Here is a 16,774-nt window from a genome sequence, read left to right as displayed (position 1 = left end):
TAAAGATTTGTAAATGGGCACTGTTCACTCCCCTAAACGAAGGCGTTGTGGCCTTCCTTGGAGTCTGGGCCCGAGGAAGGGTCGCGACGCCCTGGCCGGACCGTGCCACCAGCCTACAGTACCCAAATACCTTTACAAATCTGGTTTTCTCTGCCTTGGTTTACCCATCTGTAAAATGGAAATAATCATCTTTCCTTTCTCTCTGACTTCTTTAGACAGGTATTTTTAAAGAAGCCAAAGGGAGTTAGGCACTCAGCTCTTTCTTCAGTTATATGCTCTAATTTAACCACAAGTAATGAGCTCAGTGAACGAATTGCTGGATGAAAATCTCTATCCTACGCCATGCAGAAGGTCAGAAGTAGATGATTATAGTGATTCCTTTTGACCTAAAAATGTATGCATCCACAAAATCTAATTGACTTCCCATAGCAGTTGGGCATCTAACTCCCCTAAGCTTCTTTGACAAGTCTTAGTATGGAAGTTTTGCAGTGTATGTAAAATGTGTATATACAATGATGTGCACACTGGACTTCTGGCCTCATCTGGGACAATAAACAATGCCTGTTTATTTCACTGCTTGTTTATTTCTCTGGCAGCAGATCTATACCTATGCCAACAGATGGTGGCTACATTCTTTGATCACAAGTCGGTGAGCCAGGAATATTTGACATGGATTCTTTTTGTTATCTGGGGAAATTTACTTAGGCTAATATCTCCAGACATGGAGATCTACAGTTATGCACCCAAGCTCAGATCCACAAAGGGATTTGGAGGCTTAAACCTCTGACTCAGTTGCCCAAGTCCTAGTTTTAGGCTTCACTGCAACCCACAAAACAACAGCCAAACCCTGTTGGTGCCTAAACTCACTTGAGGTCTATGTTTTCAGGGCAAAATTTCCCTAGGCACCTATGTTTCTGCTTCTGAGTGTAGGCAGTCCTGGCTCACTCTAGGTGGCCTCTGGGATTCAGGTGGAGCTAGCAGGGATGGCGGTGTTATCTGCATCCCTTTCTCTGGGCTTGTCTGTCCAGGATATCTCTCAGGATGAGGATGAAGAAGGGCCTGGGATTCCAGGAGATGGTTGTGGTAGCAGCTATGAAGATGAAGCTTGCTTTGGTAGCCTCTCGCTGTTCTTCCTCCCCTTCTTCTCTCCACTATGTTCTTTCATTAAGATCTCCTAAGGATTCTTTAAGGATGGAATAGCCCATACCCTTATTATCTTGTCCACTAATTAGGCCTAACATCCGACACACCAATTTTGGTTCCTTAGTTTCTGGCTCTATATCTCCTATTTTTAGCAAGCATGATTTCAACAGTCCGTGAATTGTATCAACATGAGCTTTTTGTTTAGAGTAATTCAATCTTTCTGTCTCCCTTTCATAGCTTTTCCTATTGGAGTTTGTTATTATAGGTTATTGTGACATCTTATGACCTTTCACATATTTTTTTTACCATTGCGTTTTAAGTTAGGATACATTTTTAATCCCAGTTCTCGTAATGAGATGAAGGTTCAACTCCCCCTTCTTCCTGAAAGGAGAAAAAAAGATCTGAGCAGGGGTCTCTAATGCCTTTTACGAGTGTGCACTACCGAGATATGGGCTATTCCAATGGACAACTCACCTCTTGAAACTATTCCAAGGTGCATCAAATAATTAAAGAGTCCTTTGGCCAAAGAGAAACAGTCAATGCAAATGATTTCCCATGCACTGCTACAGACTGGGGACCAATTGGCTAGGCAGCAGTTCTGCAGAAAAGGACCTGCGGGTTACAATGGATGAGAAGCTGGATATGAGACAACAGTGTGCCCTTGTTGCCAAGAAGGCTAATGGTATATTGGGCGGCATTCATAGGAACATTGCCAGCAGCTGGAGGGAAGTGATTATTCCCCTCTATTCAGCATTGGTGACGTCACATCTGGTATCTTGTGTCCAGTTTTGGGCCCCTCACTGCAGAAAGGATGTGGACAAATTGGAGAGAGTCCAGGGAGGGCAATAAAAATGATGAGGGGGCTGGAGCACATGACTTATGAGGAGAGGCTGAGGGAACTGTTCTTACTTAGGGTATGTCTGTACTGATGGCAAAAGAATCTCTTCCTGACCCCTGCAGGAGACCATCTGAAACCCTGAAGCATGAACTTCTAGGAACATCAGACATGAACCAGAAGGGACCCCCAGGGCTGCCAACCCAGGCCCCCTGCCTCATCAAAAGCAACCCCATCATACAATTGCACTCACTTATTTGTCCAGTTGTCCTTTAAAGCTAATTAAATTATTTCCCCCACAATTCCTATTGGGCATCTCTTCCAGAACCTCTCATCTCTGATGGGAAGAGACCTTCTTCTCATTTCTGTCCCTGGTGATGGGAGGGAGTGAAGATCTACAGGGTTAGATCAGGGCGGAGAAGGGGCTAGGACTCCTGGGTTCTCTTAGGGTTCTCCTGGCCATGCGAGGGGAGTGTGTTAATGGTACATCCAAATATAATGTTGCCATGATTTAGGTCCCAGCTGCACGGGTGTCCATCTCTGGAAATCAGTGGGGCTGCCCTGGACTGACAGCAGAGAAAAGGAAAGCAGAACTTCTCTCTGTGTATCTAAAAGGTGAGAACACATTTATCCAAGGGGCTATCTTGAAATACCATGTCAAGAAAAGGGCAGGGAGGTGAGCCAGCCTTCCCGCACGTGCGCTTGGTTTGCTGTCGGACCCTCTGCAGGCACGCACTGAGCAGGGCTCTTTTCCTGCCATATTCACCCCACACCTCCCCCCTACTCCCAACCCACTGTCTGTGTTCTGGCTGTATCATCAAACAGGCATGTTCTATACTATAAGTAGCCCCTAAAGGTCATGCAAAAGGCTGTGTGTGTTCCGCCTTCAGGATTGGAGCCTGCATCCCCTGGTGGGGAAAGACCCTGTTCCCCACCCCGCTGACCGGCCAGTCCCTGCAGACTGGGACCAGAACACAACCCCTACTGCCCCCCCAGCAGGGTCCTCCTCAGAGCCTCCTTCATCTCCTTGTTTCGCAGGCTGTAGATCAGCGGGTTGAGAAAGGGGGTCCCCACTGTGTAGAAGAGAGTCACCACCTTTCCGCTCCTTCCTGAGGTGGCTGGGTTGACATAGGTCACCATGATAGAGCCGTAGAAGAGACCCACGATGGCCAGGTGCGAGGTGCAAGTGGAGAAGGCCTTCTGACGCCCGGACCCTGCAGGGAGCCTCAGCACCGCCCTGATAATTAGCCCGTAGGAGGTCAGGATGAAGAGGACGGTGCCAAAGATGATGAGGGAGGTCATGGTGGAGAAGGTCTGTTCAGTCCAGGGAGCTGGGGCGCAGGAGGCAGCCAGCAATGGGTCCGGGTTGCAGACAAAATGATCCAGGGTGTTGGGGCCGCAGAAGGAGAGCTGGGAGATGAGGACAACGGGCATCATGAACCAGAGGAAACCGACGAGCCAGCAAGAGGCCGCCAGAACCCAGGAGATCTGCGGGGACATGAGGACGGGGTAGCGCAAAGGGTGGCAGATATCCAGGTACCTGTCCAAGGCCATGGTCGAGAGGAGGAAGGACTCGGTGGCTCCCATGGAAAAGAAGACGTAGAACTGCATGAAGCAGTCGAGGAAGGAGATGGGGACGCTGGGATTCATGAGGTCAAAGAGCATTCGCGGCATGGTGGTCGTGACGTAGACGATCTCCACCCAGGCGAAGTTCCCCAGCAGGATGTACATGGGCAGGCGTTGGAGGCGGGGGTCCCTCAGCACAGCCCACATGATGCTCAGGTTTCCTGCCACCATCCCGGTGTAGGTGGAGGAGAGAAGGGTGCAGAGGAGGGTGCGGCTCAGCCAGCCCAGGGACGGGAAACCCAGCAGGATGAACTTGGTCACCGGGCTGGTGCTGTTGGTCGTGTTCATCAGGGGGCCTTTGAGCTGAAAGGAAACGATCGAGAGGATGCCAAGGTTCTACCCAGAGCTGGGGAGGGGCGGGGAGGTGGCGTTAGAGTCGTAGGGAGTAGCACACTCACACACACACTCACAGTTGGGCTCTCTCTCAGATATGCCACATTTCAAACTCTGCTGACACTCAAGTTGGGTTTATTCTGCCTTTGGACACCCTCAGGGCTGGATAAAGATCCTGCACTGAGGCATTTGGCCAATTGTCCTCCCTGGGAAATGAATTCTTGCTCCTCCTTCCATTGCTGTATCAGCTTCTCTGGACCAGTCTAGGATCACAAACCCCTTCTGTGCTGGCCAAAACAGCCGATGATGCTCAGACAAGCAGGGAGAGCTGATTGAACATCCCTTCCTTCCTACTCTTCAAGGCTACAGTGAAACTGACTGCATCTTTGGGTGCCTTAATTCCATGGAAAACCTGGCCCTAAATCTCTTTTGGAAATTGGATTAGTCTCCTGGACCACTTAAGTGCCTTGGTCGTCTCTCTCACCAACTGAAACTGATCCATTAAAAGACCCGTTTTATCTCTTTAAGCACCTTGGAAAACTTTACCCAAAGCTTTCCTACTGTCTAACTAACGAGTGGCACGGAATTGAATCCAGGGGACTTTTTAAAATTCCTTTCCTTGAGTTTGGACAGACCCAAAGATGACGTCAGTCATGGACTGGCCCTAATTGCTCTGCAGAAGAAAAATCTATATTAATAGATCAATTGGATTAAACAATGGAACCAATTTTTGTTTGTGAATTTATTACATTGAAATTAATGTATAGTGTCAATTGATAGTTACACTGTTTATTAATTATTTTTGCCATTATTACTGAGGTAGCACCTAGAAACCCCAGTCGATAACCAGGAGTAAGAGTTATAGACTAGATTAATTTCTAGATTTGATTAAAATGTAAAACTAATTGTATATATAGCAATTCCTGTTCTTGACTAAAATAAACAACTTCCTATGGTATCAATTCTGACATTTAATTAAAATAAATTAATATCTATATATGCTGTCAATTGCTACCTTCCATTTAAATAATAAATGAATAATAATTTTATATTAATTACTGTTTTGTTGAAAATAATAAATTTAGAATTATATATCGTATTCATACAAACATTCAATGAAAATGTAAAATCATTAAGTCCATGCTGTACTGATTTCTAGATTCACTTCACATGTTAAATTAATATATACTGTGATATGGTGCAGGCAGGAGGCAGTAGAAGAGTGGTGGATGGGAGGTATGTGAGTCCCAGAATGCTCTGGGCCTTATTCCCTGCTGACTAACTCAGAGCCACTGGGGGCAATAAGGAGCAGCTGAGGCTGATTAAGTTTCAGCCAGGTGCTCCATAAAAGGGCTCCGCTCCAAACACAAGGGGCACAAGCTGGAGGAAGTAGGAGTGCTGTGCTGTGCTGTGCTGTGCTGTGCTGTGCTGTGCTGTGCTGTGCTGAGGAGCGGAACGGAGCAGAGCAGAGCGGACTGGAGAGCAGAGCAGAGCTCTGCAGTCGAACAGTGAGGAGGAAGGTACCGGCTCAAGAGGCCAGAAAGACTGAAGGAGGGGGAGAATTAGCCCAGGGGAAGAGTGTGCCATCTGGAAAGCAGTACCAGCAGCACATAGCTGCTTCTCATAGGGCCCCTAGGCTGGGACCCGGAGGAGCGGGTGGGCCCAGGTCCCTACCCCCTCCCCTGGGAAGACGGGGTGATGGGCAACTTCCTGGCCCACTACAAGCAGGAAGGTGCGAGACCCACTGGAGGGAAGCCGGCCATCAGCCACACGTGGTGTCAGAAGTGGGATCTTCGCGCAGTGGGTTTGAACCAGGGAGACCCCGACCCACCCCGCTACTAAGATGGAGGATGTGGTGAAAGCCCTGGTGCAAGCCACAGCCGCCCAGCAGGAAGCTACCCGAGTCCAGGCAGTGGCCCAGCGGGAGGCTGTACAACTACAGCAGGAGACCAACCGCCTTCTGATGAGCCAGGCTGCCCAGGACCGGGCCCTACTCCAAGAGGTGGTAGGCCAATTGAAAGTCCTGATGGAGCGAGGGGGCAGCCCAGATGGGGTGCGGGCCATACGGGCCAGCAACTACCTCCAGAAAATGACGCAGGAGGATGATGTGGAGGCATATCTACTGGCCTTTGAGAGGACAGCCCTGCGGGAGGCCTGGCCCCAAGACCAGTTGGCCAGCCTCCTCGCCCCTTTCCTAGGGGGAGAGGCCCAGAAGGCCTACTATGACATGGCGGTAGATGCTGCTGCAGACTACTCCCAGCTAAAGGCTGAGATCCTGGTCCGATCTGGGGTGACGGTGGCGATGCGGGCCAAGAGGTTCCATGAATGGCTGTACCAGGAGGACAAAGCACCCCGGTCCCAGCTGTTTGATTTAATCCACCTAACTCGGAAGTGGCTACGCCCTGAGGCCCTCAGCACTGAGAAGATGGTGGAACTACTAGTGGTAGACCGGTACATGCGGGGGTTGCCATCAGGCCTCCGAGCCTGGGTGGGTCAGAATGATCCCTCTACACACGACGAACTGGTCGCCCTCGTGGAGAGACAGTTGGCAGCCTGTGAACTGTCCCTGACTCCCCGGGAGAAGACCTGGCGGACCCAAAGGCCGGGCACCAACCCCAGTTCTGGGATGATTGGGAGATCCAAGAGGATGGGACCCGAACGCCGAGTCATTGAGGACCGGCCCAAGGATCGAAGGGGACTGGGGAACTCGGGGGGCGAGGACAGGGGTGGCCAGCCAAATAGCCCAGGACAGAGGGGGGCTACTAACCAGTCCTACCAGTGCTATGGATGCGGGGAAGTGGGCCACATAGCAGCCCAGTGCCCCAATGGGGACGAACCCATGCAATGCAATCTGGGAGGCCATGAAGGGTGCTGTGGTCTTATTGGCCTGGTAGGGGTGGTAGAGGCTCCCCATGGGTACACCAGGCCGGTCAAAATGAATGGCATCAAAACCATTGCCCTGGTAGATTCGGGGAGTGCGGTCACCCTGGTCTCCGGGACGTTGGTGGCGCGAGACCAGATGACCCGGGCCAAGCACACGGGGATAACCTGTGTACACGGGACGGTAAATTTCTACCCTTCGGTCCCTGTCAAGATTGAGATCCAGGGGAATGTTACCCGGGTGAAAGCAGAGGTGGTCCCTAAACTTCCCTACCCAGTGTTGATTGGGAGAGATTTCCCTGGGTTTGAGGACCTACTTCCCCCAGTAGAGCCCGGAGTGGAGGGCAGGCCCTTGCCGGAGACCGAGGCACAGGCAACCAGCCCTGCCCCCGCATTTGCCGAATTTGCTCCCGAAGTATTTGCACCCCCTGGGAGGCCCCAGAAATCCCGGCGGGAAAGAAGGGCGGCTAAACACCTAGGGACGCAAATATTGGCTGGGGCCCAGAAAGCTGCTCTGGTTAATAGGCGAACCCGTTCAGCAGGCCAGGAGACTGCCCAAACTAGCGAGGAGCCAGAGGCAGGCCCCAGTGCCAGCAGGGGCGGCCCCGAGGGCGAAGGTGGGGCTGAGCCCCTAAGGGACGTCCAGTTGGGGCCCCTGCGGGAAACTTTTGGGCAAGACCAGGCCAACGACCCACTATATGTGAATGTGAGAGGGGAGGTAGTGGAAATAGACGGCGTGCCCGTGGAGGGCCGGACCAAGGGCCCGGGGCCGTATTATATCCTGAGGCGCGACCTGCTGTACCGGGTGACACAGATGAGGGACGAGGAGGTAGAACAGCTCTTGGTGCCACGAAAGCATACCAGGGCAGTATTGGAGCTGGCCCACAGCCATTTATTCGGGGGGCACTTAGGGGTAGATAAGACCCTTGACCGAATTCTGACACGGTTTTACTGGCCAGGAATACGGGCGGAGGTACAAAGATACTGCCTCTCTTGCCCGGAGTGCCAATTACACAGCCCCCGGCCTCACCTGCGAGCCCCATTAGTACCCCTACCCAACATTGAAGTTCCTTTCGAGAGGATAGCTATGGACCTGGTGGGACCGCTAGAACGATCGACGTGGGGCCATCGGCACGTGCTCGTCATTTTGGACTATGCCACCCAGTACCCTGAAGCCATCCCATTAAGGAACCCCACCTCCAAAGCGATCGCAAAGGAACTACTCCAGGTTTTTGCTAGGGTGGGCATTCCCAAGGAAATCTTGACGGACCAAGGGACCCCCTTTATGTCCAGATTAATGAAAGACCTTTGTACCCTGCTCCGCATCCAGGCCCTGAGGACGTCAGTCTATCATCCGCAAACGGATGGCCTGGTCGAGAGGTTTAATCGTACCCTCAAGAGCATGGTAAGAAAGGTAGTGGCCCAAGACGGGAAGGATTGGGATGCCCTACTACCCCACCTGATGTTTGCAGTACGGGAGGTCCCTCAGGCATCCACTGGGTTCTCTCCCTTTGAGCTATTATATGGTCGCCATCCACGGGGTATATTGGATATAGCCAAAGAAGACTGGGAGGAGCAGATCAACTCAGGACGAAGCGTCATCGAGCACGTGGCAAAGATGCGAGAGCGAATAGCCCGGGTAACTCCCATTGTGCGGGATCACCTGGAGAAGGCCCAGGAGACCCAGCGGACCTACTATAACCGACGGGCCGAGGCACGGAGGTTTCAGCCAGGAGACTGGGTGATGGTGCTGGTGCCAACGGCAGAAAGCAAGCTCCTGGCTAGTTGGCAAGGTCCGTATGAGATCGTGGAAGCAGTCGGAGACCTGAACTACAAGGTGAGACAGCCAGACCGCCGGAAGCCGGTGCAGCTGTACCACATTAACCTACTGAAGCCCTGGCGGGACCGGGAGGCATGCCTGGTCGCCCGAGAAGCGACCCCCCAGACAGATGCTCCACAGGGGGAGGTTAGAATATCCCCTGAATTAACCCCCGAGCAACGGACCGAAGCTATTGACATGATCCAGCGGAACCAGGACGTGTTCTCCAAACAGCCCGGTCGGACAACGATGGTCCACCATCACATCATCACTGACCCTGGGGCGCGGGTGACGATAAGACCATACCGGATCCCAGAGGCCAAGAGGGAAGAGATTAGGAAGGAGGTAAGAAGGATGTTGGAGCTCGGGGTAATTGAAGAGTCCCACAGCCAGTGGTCCAGCCCAATAGTCCTAGTCCCCAAGCCTGACGGGACCGTCAGGGACCCTGCGCTTCTGCAATGACTTCAGAAAGCTGAACGAGGTATCTAAATTCGATGCCTACCCAATCCCCCGTATCGATGAACTAATAGATCAGTTGGGCAAGGCCCGCTACCTGACCACCCTGGACCTGACAAAGGGCTACTGGCAGATTCCCCTAGCCAAAGATGCCAGAGAGAAGACCGCCTTCTCCACACCTGACGGCCTATTTCAATATACCGTCCTCCCCTTCGGACTCCATGGGGCCCCCGCAACCTTCCAGAGGTTGATGGACCACCTACTGCGACCCCACACCAAGTATGCGGCCGCCTACCTGGATGATGTGGTCATCCATAGCCCCGACTGGGAAACGCACCTGGGGAAAGTGGAGGCGGTGCTCGACTCTCTTCGGAAAGCTGGCCTCACAGCAAACCCGGCTAAGTGTGCAATAGGACTGGCTGAGGCCAAATACCTGGGCTACGTGGTAGGGAGAGGCCTGGTAAAGCCCCAGTGGGACAAGGTGGAGGCCATCCAGGCCTGGCCCCGACCGGTCCTCAAGAAACAGGTCAGGGCGTTTTTAGGGATCGTGGGCTATTATAGGAGGTTTATTTCCCATTTTGCTGCTAGAGCAGGGCCCTTAACTGACCTCATAAAAGCCCGGGGCCCAGATATAGTGAAGTGGACTGACGCGGCTGAAAGAGCGTTCCTAGACCTAAGGTCAGCCCTTTGTGGCCACCCGATACTGATAACCCCAGACTTTGACAAGGACTTCTTCCTCCAAACAGATGCCTCCGAGACAGGGCTAGGGGCTGTACTCACACAGCTAATTGACGGCGAAGAGCACCCGATCCTGTATCTTAGCAGGAAACTCCTCCCCAGGGAGCAGAGGTACGCAGTGGTCGAGAAAGAATGTCTGGCGGTTAAGTGGGCCATGGAAACTCTCAGGTACTACCTCCTGGGGAGACGTTTCACCTTGGTGACAGACCATGCCCCGCTTCGGTGGATGCACACCAACAAGGAGAAGAATGCGCGTGTCACCCGATGGTTCCTCTCCCTGCAGCTTTTCAACTTCCGGGTGCAGCATAGAGCCGGAAACCAACATGGCAACGCTGACGCCTTGTCTCGCCGGCACTGCTTTACGTCCCAAGTAGCCCAACCCCGTGGTGTTGAGCAGGGGGGGGGGGGGATGTGTGATATGGTGCAGGCAGGAGGCAGTAGAAGAGTGGTGGATGGGAGGTATGTGAGTCCCAGAATGCTCTGGGCCTTATTCCCTGCTGACTAACTCAGAGCCACTGGGGGCAATAAGGAGCAGCTGAGGCTGATTAAGGTTCAGCCAGGTGCTCCATAAAAGGGCTCCGCCCCAAACACAAGGGGCACAAGCTGGAGGAAGTAGGAGTGCTGTGCTGTGCTGTGCTGAGGAGCGGAACGGAGCAGAGCAGAGCGGACTGGAGAGCAGAGCAGAGCTCTGCAGTCGAACAGTGAGGAGGAAGGTACCGGCTCAAGAGGCCAGAAAGACTGAAGGAGGGGGAGAATTAGCCCAGGGGAAGAGTGTGCCATCTGGAAAGCAGTACCAGCAGCACATAGCTGCTTCTCATAGGGCCCCTGGGCTGGGACCTGGAGGAGCGGGTGGGCCCGGGTCCCTACCCCCTCCCCTGGGAAGACGGGGTGACAGGCAACTTCCTGGCCCACTACAAGCAGGAAGGTGCGAGACCCACTGGAGGGAAGCCGGCCATCAGCCACAATACATATCATGTTAATTTCTAGATTTGATTAAAATCGCAGATTAATAAATACATATTGTGATGATTTCCAGATGTGTTTAAATATGTTACATTAAAAATTATATATGACATAAATTCCTATTTTGATTAAAATAATTAATGATATATTCTTATTTATAATTAAAATAGTAAATTAAGAATTATATATAACATTTGCTTGGATTTGATTAAAATATTAAACTGATAAGAACATTTTGTAGTCATTTCCAGATTTTATTAAAATATTAAGATAATAATGATATATTTTATTTCCAAGATATGGTTAAATTATTAAGCTAATATGTATATAAATATCTAGATTATTTTAAAATGTTAATTTATGAACTTAATATATTTTTAGATTTGATTACATTTGTAGTTGTTTTTTTTTTTTTTTTTTTTAACCTATAGAGCTGATAAAAATACTGAGTTAATATTTCCATATGGGACAGATTTCTAGAATCTGTTGAAATATTGAGTTAAGAAAAGCATATTACATTAATTTACAGGTTAAAGTCAAATATTAAAGTAGTAAATATATTATATTAATTCATAACTTAGATTAATAAAATTCAAAGAGAGATTGGAAACGTTAACTCAATATATATGTTTTATATGTAGTTCTAGATTTGATTAAAATGGCCCTACTTAAATTCTGGGTTCCAGAAAAACACAAAGAAGTATCTGTTCTGATCATCTGAGTACAGAAAACATAAAACAGATCAGAATCTCTTTTTGAAGATGATCTACAAATGAAACATTTTTTTTTTCTTTTTTTGCTCCCTTACGAAAGAGGGAAAAAGTCCACCTGAAATGTTTTTAAATCTTTTTCTAAATTTCTTTTACACTTGGATCTATCTACGCTCGCACTTACTTTCCTATTTATCTGGCTGTCTGCCTCTCAGTATGGAATGTAAATCTATTCTTTTCTGGAAAACTATTGGGCAGTCTAAGAATGTTTATTGGGCTCTTTTAACGATTTAGGCGTTAGCAGCTGGTACATTTTGAATTGATTTTTAAACTGATATCGTTAAACCGATATTTGGATGCAATTTCTTTGGTCTCAAAGAAGCTGATTTCAGGTTAGCTTAAAGCTATTCCCATTTGATTTAAGACAAACCAGAGTAATTTGGTTCAAACTGAATTAAGAACATCCACACAACTCTTTGCACTCATTTAACTAAATCAGTTTAAATTCAGAAATGAATTATAATGTGGCAATGAAATTGGTGAAGCTTTAAAGTATGTTCTACCCTGCTTTTACTGGATACTTATTGGGACAACTGGGGGCTGTTTGTTCCAAATACTAACACCTGAACTGAAGAGGTGAAGGGGTTATGATTCTACATTAGAGTACCTTTCCCCACCATGTTAATTAGTCATTGGACTGAAATGTGCAGTAGTGGGAAAACAATGGCCCAGATCCCCAGCTACTGAAAATCAGTAATGGAAGTAGGGGAGTCAGATCTGGGAAGAGAATGGGGGCTAGTAGACAGAGCAGGTGAGTCTGAGAATCAAGACTCCTGGGTTCTGACCCCAGCTCTGGGAGAGGAGTGGGGCCAGTGGGTTAGGAGCTGGGGGGCTGGGAATCAGGATTATTGAGCCCTAGTCCTGTGTCTGAGACAGGACATGGCTCTGGGCTAGTGGTTTAGAGCACAGGCCACTGGGATTCAGGACTCCTGGGTTTCACCCCTGATTCAGAGGAGGAGGGCAGGAGAATAGAGTTATACAATTAAAGGCCAGACAGGACCATCACTGTCCAGTGTCCCATCTCCAGCCATGGACATCTCCTGGTGCTTCAGAGGAAGGGGATCAAACAAACCAAACACAACCCATAACAAACAAAAAATCACCAAGAATACATTGCAGGGCGGGATCCCTTCCTGCCCCCTGCCTGTGGACGGCTGAAACCCTGAAGCATGTGCTTTAGGAACATAGGACATTAACTGGAAGTGATCGCCCTGGCTGCTGAGCTCTGCCCCTCGCCATCCCAAGCAGCTTCGTCATACAATCACACCTGTAAAATTGTCCACCTCTCTCTTAAAACTAACTCAATTGTTTGCCCCACACAACACCTACTGGGAGGCTGTTGCAGAACCTCCCCCTCTGATGGTTAGAAACCTCCTGCTAATTTCCAGCCTAAATTTGTGCGTGGCCAGGTTAGCGATTGGGGCAGGCAGGGGCGGGCAGCAGAACAGCGCAGCAGCCATGGAAGAATCAAAGCAAGAATGGAGCTGTGTGTGAAAACCCACCTGGCTGTGAGATCTCCGCTGCCTCCCTCCGCCTGTGCTGTGAAGGGATCTGGGCGAGAGGGGGCTGATATCTGCTCTCTGAGCCGCTGCATCCCTGGGACGTGGTCTCTGGGGTGAGCAGGAGCAGCCAGATCTGGATTTGATCCGTGAATTATCTGGGGTCACCCAGGGGAGTGCCAGGGAGAGCCCCCCCCACTTACACACAGTCTCCCATGTTGCCCTTCCCACAAGCACAGCCCCGCCTGCAAAAACAGGACTTTGTGGACACCAAGATGAGGCCACATTGAAAACCCCAGCACCAGCCTCCAGGGCACATGGGGAATCCCGATGTGCAGAAAGAATAGCAAATATGGTAGGCGTCCAGCTTGGCTTAACAAAGATGTCCTTGGTGAACTTAAACGCAAAAAAGAAGCTTACAAGAAGTGGAAGCTTGGTCAGATGACTAGGGAGGAGTATATAAACACTGCTCGAACATGCAGGAATGAAATCAGGAAGGCCAAAGCGCAATTGGAGTTGCAGCTAGCAAGGGAAGTGAAGGGGAACAAGAAGGGTTTCTACAGGCATGTTGCCAACAAGAGGAAGGTTCGGGAAAGTGTGGGCCCCTTAGAGAATGAGGGAGGCAACCTAGTGACGGAGGATGTGGAGAAAGCTGAGGTACTCAATGCCTTTTTTGCCTCTGTCTTCACAGACAAGATCAGCTCCCAGACTGCCGTACTGGGTGGCACAGAATGGGAAGGAGGTGAACATCCCGTAGTGCTGAAGGAACAGGTTCAAGACTATTTAGAAAGATTGGACATTCACAAGTCCATGGGGCCGGATGCAATGCACCCGAGGGTGCTGAGGGAGTTGGCTGAGGTGATTTCAGAGCCATTGGCTATTATCTTTGAAAGCTCGTGGGAACAGGGGGAGGTCCCTGAGGACTGGAAAAAAGCAAATCTAGTGCCCATCTTCAAAAAAGGGAGGAAAGAGGATCCGGGGAACTACAGACCGCTCAGCCTCACCTCAATCCCTGGAAAAATCATGGAACAGGTCCTTAAGGAATCCATTTTAAGGCACTTGGAAGAGAGGAAGGTGATCAGGAACAGTCAACACGGATTCACCAAGGGAAAGTCATGCCTGACCAACCTGATTGCTTTCTATGATGAGGTGACTGGCTCTGTGGATGTAGGGAAGGCGGTGGATGTGATATACCTTGACTTTAGCAAAGCTTTTGATACTGTCTCTCACAGTATTCTTATCAGCAAGTTAAAGAAGTATGGTTGGATGAATGGACTATAAAATGGATAGAGAACTGGCTAGAGCATAGGGCTCAACGAGTAGTGATCAATGGCTCCATGTCTAGTTGGCAACCGGTCACAAGCGGAGTGCCCCAGGGGTCGGTCCTGGGGATGGTTTTGTTCAACATCTTTATTAATGATCTGGAGGATGGGGTGGATTGCACCCTCAGCAAGTTTGCGGACAACACTAAGCTGGGGGGAGTGGTAGATACCCTGCAAGGTAGGGATAGGATACACAAGGACCTAAACAAACTGGAGGATTGGGCCAAAAGAAATCTCATGAGGTTCAACAAAGATAAGTGCAGAGTCCTCCACTTAGGAAGGAAGAATCCCATGCACAGCTATAGACTGGGGACCAACGAGCTGGGCAGCAGCTCTGCAGAAAGGGACCTGGGGGTAATGGTGGATAAAAAACTGGATATGAGTCAGCAGTGTGCCCTGGTTGTCAAGAAGGCTAATGGCATATTGGGCTGCATTAGTAGGGGCATTGCCAGCAGGTCACGGGAAGTGATTATTCCCCTCTATTCGGCATTGGTGAGGCCGCATTTAGAATATTGTGTCCAGTTTTGGGCCCCCCACTACAAAAAGGATGTGGACAAGTTGGGGAGAGTCCAGCAGAGGGCAACAAAAATGATGAGGGGGCTGGAGCACAGGACTTATGAGGAGAGGCTGAGGGAACTGGGCTTGTTTAGTCTGCAAAAGAGAAGATTGAGGGGGGATTTGATAGCGGCCTTTAACTACCTTAAAGGGGGTTCCAGGGAGGAATGGGCTAGGCTGTTCTCGGTGGTGGCAGGTGACAGAACAAGGAGCAACGGTCTCAAGTTGCAGGGTGGGAGGTCTAGGTTGGACATTAGGAAAAGGTTTTTTACTAGGAGGGTGGTGAAGCACTGGAATGGGTTACCTAGGGAGGTGGTGGAATCTCCATCATTAGAGGTTTTTAAGCTGATGCTTGACAAAGCCCTGGTTGGGATGATATAGCTGAGGTTAGTCCTGCTTTGAGCAGGGGGTTGGACTAGATACCTCCTGAGGTCCCTTCCAACTCTAATATTCTATGATTCTATGATCTATGATAATCCCGGCCAGGGGCAGGCAGTGCTAAGGCCATGCTCTGTTTTCTAGGAAGTTCTGGGCTCTCTTGCTTTCTCCACCCTCTGAGAGGGGTCCATTCCTTCCAACAGGCAACAGCAGGGACGTATCCCACCCCTCGGCGCTGGGCGAGCCACCCCTTGCAGCGTCCCTGCGTAATTGTCCCCAAGCCATTCTTCCCCACAGCTGGCTGCATCTCAGCACCAGGCAAGCCATCCCCATGGGGTGTCACTCTGCTCTACCCCAGACCTGGCCGCATCTCACCAGTGCCATGTACATGGAGTAGAAGAGCAAAGATGCTTTATAAACCCAGGCCCAGTGTAGAGCTCGCGCTACGGGGGGATGCTGTGTTTCTTCTTTACCAAGAAAAGGAAAAATCAAAAATCCTTCTGAGCTCCCCATTGTGTGGGTCCTATACTCGGCCGGCACCTCATTAACCATTATTATTAATTAACTAGACGGTCAGATACTTCCGTACTTCTCCAGGACAAGCTGTTCACGCGGCTGGGCCCTGGCCCTGCTCTGTTTGGAACCCAGTGAACCAAGCCTGGATTGGGGGGAGCAGATGGTGTGGGGTGTCGCTTTTCCACTTTTATACCAGACAGTCTTCTTGGGGGCAGGTTTGTCCCACTTCTGACCAGGGAGAGGCAGCATGCTCTTGGACTGGGCGCCCTCCACACAACATAACAAAGTCATGATGACAGGGGTGGCTGGACACCATTCCTGGGAGTGGTGGAATGCCTAGTATCCCGGGAATGTCTGATTGGCCACCCTAGACCCTCACCAAAGGCTTTTAAGCAAACTAAGCAGCCATGGGATAAGAGGGAAGGGTGAGTAACTGGTTAAAAGATAGGAAACAAGGTGTAGGAATAAAGGGTCAATTTTGACAGTGGAGAGGTAAAGTGTCGGATCCTCCTGCACTGTTCAACATATTCCTAAATGATCTGGAAAAGGGGTAAACAGTGAGATAGCAAAATGTGCAGCCAATACAAAATGACTCCAGATAGTTAGGTCCAACCCTGACTGCGAAGAGTTAAAAAGGGATCTCACTAAGGGCAGCAAAATGGTGATGATAGCTGTAAAGCAGTGCATGTTTGAAAAAATAATCCCAGCTGTATATACAAAATGATGGAGTCTAAATTAGCTGTTACCGCTCAAGGAAGGGATCTAGGCACCATCGTGGTTAGCTCTCTGAAAACATCCACTCGGTGTGCAGTGGCTGTTAAAAAAGCTAACAGAATATCAGGAACCAATAGGAAAGAGATAGATAATAAAACAGAAAATCTCAGACTGCCACTCTATAAATCTATGGCATGCCCACGCTTTGAATACTGTGTGCAGTTCTC

The 16,774-nt window shown here is 50.0% G+C and overlaps 1 protein-coding gene across 1 annotated transcript; it reads right to left on the bottom strand.

Annotated features, from left to right (window-relative positions):
- Nucleotides 1–2,959: 2,959 nt before the first annotated feature.
- Nucleotides 2,960–3,904, bottom strand: LOC137141250 (olfactory receptor 11H4-like). Its single transcript, XM_067530077.1, has one exon. The coding sequence runs from the start codon at nt 3,890–3,892 to the stop codon at nt 2,960–2,962; it is 933 nt and encodes a 310-aa protein (XP_067386178.1). The 5' UTR covers nt 3,893–3,904.
- Between the last annotated feature and the right edge of the window lie 12,870 nt (nt 3,905–16,774).

The sequence above is a fragment of the Emydura macquarii genome, unplaced genomic scaffold, assembly GCF_026122565.2.
Source record: "Emydura macquarii macquarii isolate MOO-44397 ecotype Brisbane River unplaced genomic scaffold, CSIRO-AGI_Emac_v2 contig_3024, whole genome shotgun sequence".
Lineage (NCBI taxonomy): Eukaryota > Metazoa > Chordata > Testudines > Chelidae > Emydura > Emydura macquarii.
The sequence above is the reverse complement of the archived record's forward strand: the minus strand, read 5'-3'. Positions and strand labels throughout refer to the sequence as shown.